Genomic DNA, 15721 nt, shown 5'->3' on the forward strand with positions numbered 1-15721 from the left:
TCTGCGACCCCGGTACCAATTGGGCCACGCCCCGGTGGTTGGGGACCACTGGTTTAGTGAGTTTTTTTAGTTCATGTTTTCATGTCCATAGTTTACGTTATAGTAATAGTTTCTGTTTTCTGGGCCACGTTTTGTACCTCCGCTGTGAGCGCCTTTTGTTTTCACTTTTTGATGGATTAATTAAAAGATGTCGTTACCTTTACGACGTGTCCGGTTCAGTCGCTTTGCACCATGGGAAAACAAAACGCACCATAGTCCCAGTCTTGACAAAACCGTTGCATCTAATGGAGAATGTCTCATTTGCACCCCCTGGTGGTGAAATCTATCAAAGTTTAGGGTGGCCCCAAAAAGGAGGGATTTGTTTAAACTGAGTGTGTGTCGGTTTTAAAAGTGCTCCCTCTTTGGTTAACATATGAAATAACAAGTGTGTGTAAGAATTTGAAATGTGCCCCCTTTGGCCAAAATGAATAAAAAATAAATTTTGCTAAATATGTGAGATTGGTAGCAGGGGCCCCCCGTACCCCAAAAGGGAATAAGCGGTAGAAAATGGATGGATGTATATAGAGACATACTGTAATAATGTGAAGTAGGTTGTGAGTTCAAACCCCGGCCGAGTCATACCAAAGCATATAAAAATGGGAGCCATTACCTGCCTGCTTTGCGCTCTGCATCAAGGGTTGGAATTGGGGGTTAAATCACCATAAATGATTCCCGGGCGCGGTTACCGCTGCTGCTCACTGCTCCCCTCACCTCCCAGAGGGTGAACAAGGAGATGGGTCGAATGCAGAGGACAAATTTCACCACACTTAGTGTGTGTGTGAAAATTATTGGTACTTTAACTTGAACTTAAATGATGAAGACTAAAAACCAATTACAAACAACAACACAAAAACTAAACTAAAATGGGTTGACTTTTTTCTCCTAAAATCAAGAACAGTTTCTCATGTTCTTTTTGTTTCTGTAATATTGCAGTATTTTCTCGTAAAATTATTACATTTCAAGCTGAATGGTAACATTTGTCATATAAAACTCTGACTTTTATCACAATATTGTCCTTTTTTAGGGTCCGCCAAGGACCCTATTGAAACTGGTGCGTTTTATTATTATTTTTTTTTTTGGTCTTGTAAAATATTGACATATTTTGAGGAAAATGATCTTTTATCATCGTTTTGCAGAGTAAAATTCTGATTGTTATTATATTATAGCCACAATGTTTAACTTTTCTTAAAAAATTGTGACTTGTTGACAATTTTTCATAAAATTGCCAAAATGTTAAGCTTTTCCTCTAAAAGTGTGAAGTGAAGTGAATTATATTTATATAGCGCTTTTTCTCAAGTGACTCAAAGCGCTTTACATAGTGAAACCCAATATCTAATTTACATTCAAACCAGTGTGGGTGGCACTGGGAGCAGGTGGGTAAAGTGTCTTGCCCAAGGACACAACGGCAATGACTAGGATGGCGGAAGCGGGAATCGAACCTGCAACCCTCAAGTTGCTGGCACGGCCGCTCTACCAACCGAGTGCGACTGTTATTGCGTAAAATTCCAACGTTGTTCATAATAGTGCAGAAGTGTTCAGTTTTTCTTGTAAAATTTTGACTTGCGTTGGGGAAAATTACGACATTTGTTATAACACTGCCAAAATTTTACGTTTTTCTTGTGAAATTCCAACTCAATTTTAACAAAGAGCTTTTTTTATATTTGCATATGTCTTACATACTGTCTTAGTACTCTTCTTATTTCAATTTCATTTTAACGTTATCTTATCTCATTTATTACATTTACACATTAGGTAATGTGACTCTTTATTTTGCTAATTTTATTATTCTAACTTTAGTACTGTGATTCCCTATATTTTTCAGCTAACTCAGGGGTGTCCAAAGTGCAGCCCGGGGGCCATTTGCAGCCCGCAGGTCATTTTTTAACGGCCCCACGACACATTTTAAAAATACAATTGAAAAATTTTCAAATGTAAAAAATGATTTAAAAGAGCAAACGGGTGAAATGTAACAAGAAAATGTTCCCATGTTTACTCTAATAACACAAAGCTGCCATGCAGGCTGTTTCTTTCTTTAAAAATAATAATGAATCAAAATCAATGTCATTATGAATTATTGATTTTCCACTTTGAGATATTTTTTGGGGAAAATGTAACATATTTTGTGTTTGCCATGTACAAAACTGAGCTGATTTTTTTAAAAAAGGGCCTAAAATGAACACACAAAAAAACATAAACAACAATAAAACTTATAATTGACGGATGGATCTGAAGTTGATCTCGAGATTATTGTGTTAAAAGTAAACGGTTAATTTTATTATTATTTTTTACACTTTAATGCAGGGGTCACCAACCTTTTGGAAACCAAGAGCTACTTTTTGGGCTATTGATTAATGCGAAGGGCTACCAGTTTGATACACACTTAAATAAATTGCCAGAAATAGCCAATTTGCTCAATTTACCTTTAATAAATAAATCTATACATCTAAAAAATGGGTATTTCTGTCTGTCATTCCGTTGTACATTTTTTTTCCTTTTACGGAAGGTTTTTTTGTAGAGAATAAATTATGAAAAAAAAAACTTAATTGAACAGTTTAAAAGAGGAGAAAACAGTACAAAAATTTAAATTAAATTTTTAAACACTTCAACTCTTTGAAATTCAAAATTCAACCGAAAAAAAGAAGAGAAAAACTATCTAATTCGAATCTTTTTGAAAAAAGTTAAAAAATAATTTACGGAACATCATTCGTAATTTTTCCAGATTAAGATTAATTTTAGAATTTTGATGACATGTTTTAAATAGGTTAAAATCCAATCTGCACTTTGTTAGAATATATAACAAATTGGACCAAGCTATATTTCTAACAAAGACAAATCATTATTTCTTCTACATTTTCCAGAAAACATTTTTTAAAAGAAATTCAAAAGACTTTGAAATAAGATTTAAATTCTACATATTTTCTAGATTTGTCAGAATAATTTTTTTGAATTTTAATCATAAATTTGAAGAAATATTTCACAAATATTCTTCGTCAAAAAAACAGAAGCTAAAATGAAGAATTGAATTAAAATGTATTTATTATTCTGTACACAAAAAAAATACTTGAACATTGACTTAAATTGTCAGGAGAAAAAAAGGAAGGAATTTAAAAGGTAAAAAGGTATATGTGTTTAAAAATCCTAAAATTATTTTCAAGGTTGTATTTTTTCTCTAAAATTGTCTTTCTGAATGTTTTAAAAAAAAACAAAAAAAAATAAATAAATGAATTCATTTAAACAAGTGAAGACCAAGTTTTTTAAATATTTTCTTGGATTTTCAAATTCTATTTGAGTTTTGTCTCTCTTCGAATCAAAAATGTCGAGCCAAGCGAGACCAGCTTGCTAGTAAATCAATACAATTAAAAAAAAAAAAAAATTGAGGCAGCTCACTGGTAAGTGCTGCTATTTGAGCTATTTTTTAGAACATGCCAGCGGGCGACTCATCTGGTCCTTACGGGCGACCTGGTGCCCGCGGGCACCGCGTTGGTGACCCCTGCTTTAATGACTAGTACCTTTTTGGATCCCCAATAAGTTTAGTGTGATTTGTTTTTAAGTGTCATTGCTCAAAAAATAATAATGCATTAAAATCAATGGTGTTATTAGATATTGACTTTTTTTAAGTGCCTAGGACCTTTTTGGATCCCCAATAAGTTTAGTGTGATTTGTTTTTAAGTGGCATTGCTCAAAAAATAATAATGCATTAAAATCAATGGTGTTATTAGATATTGACTTTTTTAAGGCTCCAAATAGTATATAATCTCAAATTTTCCACTCCAAAAAAATATTGGGTAATAATATTGCATATTTTGTGTTTTTTCCTGTCAAAAAAGAGCATACAACTTAAATCTTTCAAATCATTATATTGACAGATGGACCTAATGTTGATATGGAGATTTAAAACTTGAATAATAATAATAATAAAACAAAAATAATACTGAATAATGACACATTTTTAATATTTTTTGGAACAAAACCCTTTGGGGTCCCGGGATCAAGCCTGAATGTACAGTGGGGCAAAAAAGTATTTAGTGCAAGTTCTCCCACTTAAAATGATGACAGAGGTCTGTAATTTTCATCATAGGTACACTTCAACTGTGAGAGACAGAATGTGAAAAAAAAATCCAGGAATTCACATTGTAGGAATTTTAAAGAATTTATTTGTAAATTATGGTGGAAAATAAGTATTTGGTCAACCATTCAAAGCTCTCACTGATGGAAGGAGGTTTTGGCTCAAAATCTCACGATACATGGCCCCATTCATTCTTTCCTGAACACGGATCAATCGTCCTGTCCCTTTGGCAGAAAAACAGCCCCAAAGCATGATGTTTCCACCCTCATGCTTCACAGTAGGTATGGTGTTCTTGGGATGCGACTCAGTATTTTTCTTCCTCCAAACACGACCAGTTGAGTTTATACCAAAAAGTTCTATTTTGGTTTCATCTGACCACATGACGTTCTCCCAGTCCTCTGCTGTATCATCCATGTATCCATTTTGGTATAAACTCAACTCGTCATGTTTGTAGGAAGAAGAATACTGAGTTGCATCCCAGGAACACCATACCTACTGTGAAGCATGGGGGTGGGAACATCATGCTTTGGGGTTGTTGATTGTGCATTTTTCGGGGGTCTCAAGAAGGTAACGAATACAAGAATGTGGGTGTGGGTGTGGGTCTTACCCTGTGGGTAGTGCGAGCCTGTTGGGAGGTCGGTGTAGTTCCAAACTCCATTGATGTAGTCCCAGCGGGCCCACACATCAGTGGACAAGACGTCGGTCACCCACCAGGCCTGCATGCAAATAACCCATAATTTAGTTATTTAGTCAAGACACATCGATTTTTTTTTTCAAAGTGAATTATATTTATATAGCGCTTTTCTCTAGTGACTCAAAGCGCTTTACATAGTGAAACCCAATATCTAAGTTACATTTAAACCAGTGTGGGTGGCACTGGGAGCAGGTGGGTAAGGTGCCTTGCCCAAGGACACAAAGACAGTGAGGATGGCGGAAGCGGGAATCGAACCTGCAACCCTCAAGTTGCTGGCAGGGCTACGCTACCAACCGAGCTATACCACCCCAAACAACCGTAGAAATAATCAAATATGTTAATTTAATATATATATGTGTTATAAAGACATTTTTACATGGTTTTAATTAAGTCATTTAATTTAAATACATATATTTTTTTAATTGTTATATTTCAGTTATGTTATTAGATATAGTTTGTGTTTATGACATGTTTTTTTAATGCAATCACAGAAATATATAAACACAAAAAATTAAATAAATGTGTTAAAAAATTTTTTTTGCATGAATTTCATTAATAATTGTGTAACATTATGTTATATATAATATATTTTGTGTTTAGGATGTGTTGTCATTTTTTAAACAACCATAAAAATATATAAATACCCCAAAGTCAATTAATATATATGTGTATATATTAATTTATACACATGTTTGCAAGGTTTTAATTAATTGATTTAATTTAAATATATATTTAAAAAATGTATTATATTTCAGTTATTTTAATACGTATTATATAATTTGTGTCAATGACATGTTGTATTTTTTTATACAACCATAGAGATATATAAATACCCCAAAATTTACAAAGTTTTTGCATGGTTTTGATTAATTAATTTAATTCAAATTAATTAAATTATACCACAGTTTAGTTAATACATATAATATACTTTGTTTTAATTACATGTAATTTTTTCAACAATTATATTTGATCTATTTTACAATAATCAAATATTTTCATGATTAATTATTATAACAATAATTTATTTATTGCATTTTTGTCAAATTCATTATTATTTTTATATTGTTAATCTTCTTTTCAATGCATTTTGCAATTCTGACAGATCGCAACGTTCTGCGGAGCTCAGAAGTAGTCTTTGCTCATGTTGCGCCCTCAACAGTGTTTGTACTGTAAGTATTGTACTGATTACACACCAGCTGTTTCATCGTAATGTGTGTCTCAGTTGTAGTTTTCATGACAAAATGTGGAGGTGTTGACGTTACCATGTGAAAAATGGCTGATGCTAATCAGTAGCATGTGTATGGCAAATCCAATGTGAATTAGCATTGAGCTAGCGCATTTTGGGAAAAGCTGAGCCGAACTTTACGATTGGGCATTTAGTTTGACACATTTTTTTAGTCTGCAGTTGCAGTTCTTTCAGAGTTAGGAAGTAGTCTTTGCTCACGTTGCGCCCTCAACAGTGTTTGTACTGTAAGTATTGTACTGATTACACAACAGCTGTTTCATCGTAACGTGTGTCTTAGTCGGAGTTTTCATGACAAAATGGGAAGGTGTTGACGTCCCCATGTGAAAAATGGCTGATGCTAATCAGTAGCATGGGTATGGCAAATCCAATATAAATTAGCATTGAGAATAGCGCTTTTGGAAAAGCAGAGTCGAACTTTACGATTGGTCGTCTAGTTTGACACATTTTTTTAGTCTGTAGTTGCAGTTCTTTCCGAGCTAAGAAGTAGTCTTTGCTCACGTTGCGCCCTACACAGTGTTTGTACTGTAAGTATTGTACTTATAACACAACAGCTGTTTGATTGTAACGTGTGTCTTGGTTGTAGCTTTCATGACAAAATGTGGAGGTGTTGACGTCGCCATGGGAAAAAAGGCTAATGCTAATAAGTAGCATGTGTATGCCAGATTCAATGTAAATTAGCATTGAGCTAGCGCATTTCGGAATAGCTGAGCCGAACTTTACGATTGGTCGTCTAGTTTGACCTGTTTTTTTAGTCTGCAGTTGCAATTCTGACAGACCGTAAACTACGGCGTGTTGCCGAGCTAGTAAGTAGTCTTTCCTCACATTGCGCCCTACACAGTGTTTGTACTGTAAGTATCGTACTCAATACACACCAGCTACTTGACTGTAACGTGCGTCTTAGTTGTAGTTTTCATGACAAAATGTGGAGGTGTTGACGTCACCAGGTGAAATGGCTAATGCTAGTCAGTAGCGTGGGTATGGCAAATCCAATGAAAATTAGCATTGAGCTAGCGCTTTTTGGAAAAGCAGAGTCGAACTTTATGATTGGTCGTCTAGTTTGAGACGTTTTTTTAGTCTGTAGTTGTAATTTTGACGGACCATAAGCTACGGAGTGTTGCCGAGCTTGGAAGTAGTCTTTGCTCATGTTGCGCCCTGGACACTCTTTGTACTGTAAGTATTGTACTTATTAGTTATTACACACCAGCTGTTTGATTGTAACGTGCATCTTAGTTGGAGTTTTCATGACAAAATGTGGAGGTGTTGACGTTACCATGTGAAAAATGGCTGATGCTAATCAGTAGCGTGGGTATGGCAAACCCAATGTAAATTAGCATTGAGCTAGCGCATTTTTGAAAAAGTCGAGCCGAACTCTACAATGGGGTGTTTAGTTTGATTAGTTTTTTTAGTCTGTAGTTGCAATTCTTGGCGAGATCGGAAGTAGTCGTTGCTCACGTTGCGCCCTACACAGTGTTTGTACTGTAAGTATTGTACTTATTACACACCAGCTGTTTGATTTTAACGTGCGTCTGAGTTGTAGTTTTCATAACACCATGTGGAGGTGTTGACGACCCCATGTGAAATGGCTAATGCTAGTCAGTAGCGTGGGTATGGCAAACCCAATGTAAATTAGCATTGAGCTAGCGCATTTTGGGAAAAGCCGAGCCAAACTCTACAATAGGGTGTTTAGTTTTATTCGTTTTTTCAGTCTGTAGTTGCAATTCTTGGCGAGATCGGAAGTAGGCTTTGCTCATGTTGCGCCCTACACAGTGTTTGTACTGTAGGTATCGTACTTAGTACACACCAGCTGTTTGATTGTAACGTGTGTCTTGGTTGTAGTTTTCATGACAAAATGTGGAGGCGTTGACGTCGCCATGTGAAAAATGGCTAATGCTAATCAGTAGCATGTGTATGGCAAATTCAATGTAAATTAGCATTGTGCTAGCGCATTTTGGGAAAAGCCGAGCCGAACTCTACAATAGGGTGTTTAGTTTGATTCGTTTTTTTTACTCTGTAGTTGCAATTCTTGGCAAGATCGGGAGTAGTCGTTGCTCATGTCGCGCCCTACATAGTGTTTGTACTGTAAGTATCGTACTTATTACACACCAGCTGTTTGATTGTAACGTGTGAATTGGTTGTAGTTTTCATGACAGCATGTTAAGGTGTTGACGTCGCCATGTGAAAAATGGCTGATGCTAATCAGTAGCGTGGATACGGCAAATCCAATATAAATTAGCATTGAGCTAGCGCTTTTTTAAAAGCAGAGCCGAACCCTATGATTGGGCGTCAAGTTTGAGAAGGTTTTTTTTGTCTGTAGTTGCAATTCTTTTCGAGCTCGGAAGTAGCCCTTGCTCACGTTGCGCCCTACACGGTGTTTGTACTGTAAGTATTGTACTTATTACTCACCAGCTGTTTGATTTTAACGTGCGTCTGAGTTGTAGTTTTCATGACAAAATGTGGAGGTGTTGACGCCGCCATGTGAAAAGGCTAATGCTAGTCAGTAGCGTGGGTATGGCAAACCCAATGTAAATTAGCATTGTGCTAGCGCATTTTGGTAAAAGACGAGCCGAACTCTACGATAGGGTGTTTAGTTTGATTCGTTTTTTAGTCTGTAGTTGCAATTCTTGGCGAGATCGGAAGTAGTCTTTGCTCATGTTGCGCCCTACACAGTGTTTGTACTGTAGGTATCGTACTTATTACACACCAGCTGTCTGATTGTAACGTGTGTCTTGGTTGTAGTTTTCATGACAAAATGTGGAGGTGTTGACGTCGCCATGGGAAAAATGGCTAATGCTAATCAGTAGCATGTGTATGGCAAATTCAATGTAAATTAGCATTGTGCTAGCGCATTTTTGGAAAAGCCGAGCCGAACTCTACAATAGGGTGTTTAGTATGATTCGTTTTTTTTAGTCTGTAGTTTCAATTCTTGGCGAGATCGGAAGTAGTCTTTGCTCACGTCGCGCCCTACATAGTGTTTGTACTGTAAGTATCGTACTTATTACACACCAGCTGTTTGATTGTAACGTGTGTCTTGGTTGTAGTTTTCATGACAAAATGTGGAGGTGTTGACGTCGCCATGTGAAAAATGGCTAATGCTAATCAGTAGCATGTGTATGTCAAATTCAATGTAAATTAGCATTGAGCTAGCGTATTTTTGGAAAAGCCGAGTTGAACTCTACAATAGGGTGTTCAGTTTGATTCGTTTTTTTTAGTCTGTAGTTGCAATTCTTGGCGAGATCGGAAGTAGTCTTTGCTCACGTCGCACCCTACATAGTGTTTGTACTGTAAGTATCGTACTTATTACACACCAGCTGTTTGATTGTAACGTGTGTCTTGGTTGTAGTTTTCATGACAAAATGTGGAGGCGTTGACGTCGCCATGGGAAAAATGGCTAATGCTAATCAGTAGCATGTGTATGGCAAATTCAATGTAAATTAGCATTGTGCTAGCGCATTTTTGGAAAAGCCGAGCCGATTTTTACGATTGGGCGTTTCCTATCAGACATACTTAATTTGCTGGCGTGGAAAATGACCTAGAGGCGGTTTGTTGGAGCCGGTTTTTAGTACGAAGCGGCACATGATGTCCCGGGCACCACAAAGGTATGGCGCAGCTAAAATTGAGTGTAAAAGTAGCGAAATGCACGCCCACAAAGTTTTTGCAGGCGGCGTGTCGTCAACATGTTTGCTCGGGTGTTGCGGCATGCGTGGCGGGGAGAAGGAGCGCAAGGAATGTGTGGGTCAGTGTGGCATTCCACAGGTGTCCCGGTGGTATGTGGCCAGGTAAACAGCTATATCACACGCTTGTGCGCGGGGTATGCGCAGGCCCAGCGGTGGGCGTCGGCACTCACGTTGTCGATGGTGGCCACCAGGAGGAGGATGATGCAGATGATGTGCAGGGCGAAGATGCCGGCGAGGAGGATCAGCATGTTGATGGTGGTGATGATGATGATGATGGTGGTGATGTCACTGCGTGAGGGAGAGGACAAGAAAGTTGTTTTGCTGCTTTGTTGGGCGCTACTACGCTACTTTGGAATTCACACACACGTCTCAGAAGACAGGCCAGGAGCTTCAGCTCCAAGCGTGTTTACACACACACACACACACACACACACATACACATTCATTAACACACACTAAAGCACACACACATTCACACACACATATTCATAAACACACACACACACATTTGCATTAACACACACTAAAGCACACACACATTCACATACACATTTTCATAAACACACACACTTGCATAAACACACACTAAAGCACACACACATTCACACGCACGTTCACACACACATATTCATAAACACACACATGCACACGTTCATAAACACACACTAAAGCACACACAAATTCACACATACGTTTCATAAACACACACACACATGAACACATTCATTAACACACACTAAACACAGACACATGAACACACGCCCACACACACGTTCATAAACACACACTAAAGCACACACACACATGTTCATAAACACACACACATACAGATTCATTAACACACACACACATGCACGCGTTCATAAACACACACTAAAGCACACACAAATTCACACACACATTTCATAAATACGCACACACATTCATAAACGCGCACACAAATATTCATTAACACACACACATATTCATAAACACACGCACACACACTCATTCATAAGCACACACATTCACACACACACTCACACACAAATTTCATGAACACACACACACACACACACTTTCATAAACACACACACATTCACACACATGCATTCACAAACAGATTTTTATAAACACACACACATACACATTCATTAACACGCACACACACTAACACACACACATATTCATAAACACACACACACACACATTCACACACACGCATTCACAAACACATATTTATAAACACACACACACATACACGTTCATTAACACAATTTCATAAACACACACACACATGCACACATTCATTGACACACACTAAAACACATAAAAATAAACACACGCACACACACATTCATGAACACACACTAAAGCACACACACACACATATTCATAAACACACACACATACACTTTCATTAACACACACACATATTCATAAAAACACACATACACATTCATTAACACACACACATACACTTTCATTAACACACGCACACACACACATTCATAAACACACACATTCACACACACACTTACACACACATTCACACACAAATTTCATAAACACACACACACACACTTTCATAAACACACACACATTCACACACACGCATTCACAAACACATGTTTATAAACACATACACGTTCATTAACACAATGTCATAAACACACACACACATGCGCACATTCATTGACACACACTAAAACACATAAACATTAACACACGCACGCACACACAATCATGAACACACACTAAAGCACACACACACATATTCATAAACACACGCACATGCACAATTAACACACACACACACACGTTCATAAACACACACACACATATTAATAAACACACGCACACACACATATTCATAAACACACACATTCACACACACTCACACACACATTCACACACAAATTTCATAAACACACACACACACTTTCATAAACACACACACATGTTTATAAACACACACACATACACGTTCATTAACACAATGTCATAAACACACACACACATGCGCACATTCATTGACACACACTAAAACACATAAACATTAACACACGCACGCACACACTATCATGAACACACACTAAAGCACACACACACATATTCATAAACACACGCACATGCACAATTAACACACACACACACACATGTTCATAAACACACACACACATATTAATAAACACACGCACACACACATATTCATAAACACACACATTCACACACACTCACACACACATTCACACACAAATTTCATAAACACACACACACACACTTTCATAAACACACACACATTCACACACACGCATTCACAAACACATGTTTATAAACACACACACATACACGTTCATTAACACAATGTCATAAACACACACACACATGCACACATTCATTCACACACACTAAAACACATACACATAAACACACGCACACACACACATTCAAGAACACACACTAAAGCACACACACAGACACATATACATATACACACACTTTCACATTCATTAACACACACACACATTAACACACACACATATTCATAAACACACGCACACACACACATTCATAAACACACACATTCACACACACACTTACACACACATTCACACACAAATTTCATAAACACACACACACACACCTTCATAAACACACAAACATCCACACACACACATTCACAAACACATATTTATAAACACACACACATACACGTTCATTAACACAATGTCATAAACACACACACACATGCACACATTCATTGACACACACTAAAACACATACACATAAACACACGCACACACACACATTCATGAACACACACACACATTCATAAACACACACACTAACACACACACATATTCATAAACACACGCACACACACACTTACACACACATTCACACACAAATTTCATAAACACACACACACACACACACTTTCATAAACACACACACATTCACACACACAAACACATATTTAAAAACACACACACATACACGTTCATTAACACAATGTCATAAACACACACACACATGCACACATCCATTGACACACACTAAAACACATACACAAACACACGCACCCACACACATTCATGAACACACACTAAAGCACACACACACACACACACACATATTCATAAATACATACACATTCATTAACACACACAGATTAACACACACACATATTCATAAACACACGCACACACACACATTCATAAACACACACATTCACACACACACACTCACACACACATTCAAACACAAATTTCATAAACACACACACATCCACACACACGCATTCACAAACACATATTTGTAAACACACACACATACTTGTTCATTAACACAATGTCATAAACACACACATGCACACATTCATTGATACACACTAAAACACATACACATAAACACACACACATATTCATGAACACACACTAAAGCACACACACACATATTCATAAACACACACACACATTCATTACCACACACACATTAACACACACACATATTCATACACACACGCACACACACACATTCATAAACACACACATATTCACACACACTCATACACACGTTCACACACAAATTTTATAAACACACACACACACTTTCATAAACACACACGCATTCACACACACGCATTCACAAACACATAATTATAAACACACACACATACACATTCATTAACACACACACACATTAACACACACACATATTCATAAACACAAGCACACACACACATTCATAAACACACACATATTCACACACACATTCACACACAAATTTCATAAACGCACACACACACACACGCTTTCATAAACACACACATATTCACACACACGCATTCACAAACACGTATTTATGAAAACACACACATACACGTTCATTAACACAATGTCATAAACACACACACACATGCACACATTCATTGACACACGCTAAAGCACACACACATTCACACACACACTTTCATAAACACACGCACACAGACATTATCATAAACACACGCACACACACTTACACATTCATTAACACACACACACAGTCATAAACACACACACGTGACCACATTCATTAACACACAATAAAAGGACACACAAATTCACACACACACACATTCACACACATTTATATTCATAAACACACGCACACACACACACACATTGACAAACACACATGCACATACACACTTAATTCATTAAACCAAATCATACAAACCCAGCACCCGAAAGCCCACATCCTCATCTCGGGGGATTTTAACCATGTTACTTTGGACAAATCCCTCCCCAACTTCACTCAGTCAGTCAGCTGCCACACCAAGGAAATAAGATCCTGGACCTGCTGTACGCAAACATCAAGGATGCGTATCGCTCCATAGCCCTCCCAGACCTGGGCCGGTCAGACCACAACCTTGTTTACCTCAACCCCTGTTATGTGCCTCTGGTCAAAAGACAGCCTGTGACCAACAAAACTATGAGAAGGTGGTCAGAAGGGGTCCAAGAGACACTACACGGCTGTTTTGAAGTAACTGACTGGCAGGTGCTCATGGAGAGGACATAGACGGGCTCACAGAGTCCACACAGACTAGATCAACTTCTGTGCTGACTCAAATGTCCCATCAAAGACGGTCACCTGCTACCCAAACAACAAGCCGTGGGTGATCAAAGACATCAAAGCCATACCGAATGAGACAGGGAGGAGGTGAAAAGAGTTCAGGTGCTGCTGAAGACCAAACTCAGGGAGGCCAAGGAGAACTAAATGAGGAAACCGGAAGGGAAGCTGAAGGATAACAACATGAAGGCAGTCTGGAGAGGTATGCAGACCATCACCGGCCTCAAACCATCAGGGGCTCGGGGGGTGGACGGGGACAAAGAGAGGGCCAATGAGCTAAACCAGTTCTTTAACAGGTTTGACACAGTGACTCCGACAAGCTCCTGCCCCAACTTCAGCAAACCAATCCATGCCCCCGCCCCCCAACACCAATGACTATCTCCCCCCACTTACCACCTCTCCCTCAGAATGATGACTCCCCCCTCCCCCAACCACCTGAGACCCCCCCACCCCCCAGTGTTTAGGTCTGCAGAACAGGTGAATGCACACTCAAATGTCCCATCAAAGACGGTCACCTGCTACCCAAACAACAAGCCGTGGGTGATCAAAGACATCAAAGCCATACCGAATGAGAAGAAGAGGGCATTCAATGCTGGTAACAGGGAGGAGGTGAAAAGAGTTCAGGTGCTGCTGAAGACCAAACTGAGGGAGGCCAAGGAGAACTACATGAGGAAGCCGGAAGGCGGTCTGGAGAGGTATGCAGACCATCACCGGCCTCAAACCATCGGGGGATCGGGGGGTGGAAGGAGACAAAGAGAGGGCCAATGAGCTAAACCAGTTCTTTAACAGGTTTGACACAGTTGCTCTGACAAGCTCCTGAGACATGCCAGCCAGGCCCCTGACAACTTCAGCAAACCAATCCATGCTCCCGTCCCTGCCCCCCAACACCAATGACTACCTCCCTCCACTTAACACCTCCCCCTCAGAAAGATGACTCCCCCCTCCCCCAGCCACGTGAGACCCCCCCACCCCTAGTTTGTCGGTCTGCAGAACAGGTGAATGCACAGCTAAATAAGTCCCACACAGGCAAGGCCGCGGGTCCTGACGGTGTGAGCCCCAGGGTGCTCAAAGCCTGCGCCCCACACCTGTGTGGTGTGCTCCAGCACATCTTAAACATGAGCCTTAGGCTGCAGAAAGTCCCCACACTGTGGAAAACCTCATCCCCCAAGTGCACGCGGCCCAGCACGTCAAAGGACTACAGGCCGGTGGCTCTAACCTCCCATATCATGAAGACCATGGAGAGGTTGGTCCTGGAACAACTCCGCCCTACAGTCAAGCCCCACCTGGACCCACTCCAATTCGCCTACCAGCCCCGACTGGGAGTGGAGGACGCAGACATCTACCTGCTGAACCCAGCCCACGCCCACCTGGACAAGACTGCGAGCAGTGTGAAGGTCATGTTTTTT

General features: G+C 39.1%; 1 protein-coding gene across 2 annotated transcripts in view; it reads right to left on the reverse strand.

Moving 5' to 3' along the window:
- Positions 1–15721, reverse strand: part of LOC133541138 (epithelial membrane protein 2-like) — a 30147-nt gene that overhangs the window by 5586 nt on the left and 8840 nt on the right. For both annotated transcript variants that reach the window (XM_061884246.1, XM_061884245.1), the window contains exons 2-3: positions 9890–10007; positions 4713–4821 (exon numbers count right to left, since the gene is read on the reverse strand). In XM_061884246.1, coding sequence (XP_061740230.1) covers positions 4713–4821; positions 9890–9967 — 187 coding nt within the window. In that variant the 5' untranslated portion in view covers positions 9968–10007. The remainder of the gene's footprint in view (positions 1–4712; positions 4822–9889; positions 10008–15721) is intronic.

This window comes from Nerophis ophidion, linkage group LG23 (assembly GCF_033978795.1).
Source record: "Nerophis ophidion isolate RoL-2023_Sa linkage group LG23, RoL_Noph_v1.0, whole genome shotgun sequence".
Lineage (NCBI taxonomy): Eukaryota > Metazoa > Chordata > Actinopteri > Syngnathiformes > Syngnathidae > Nerophis > Nerophis ophidion.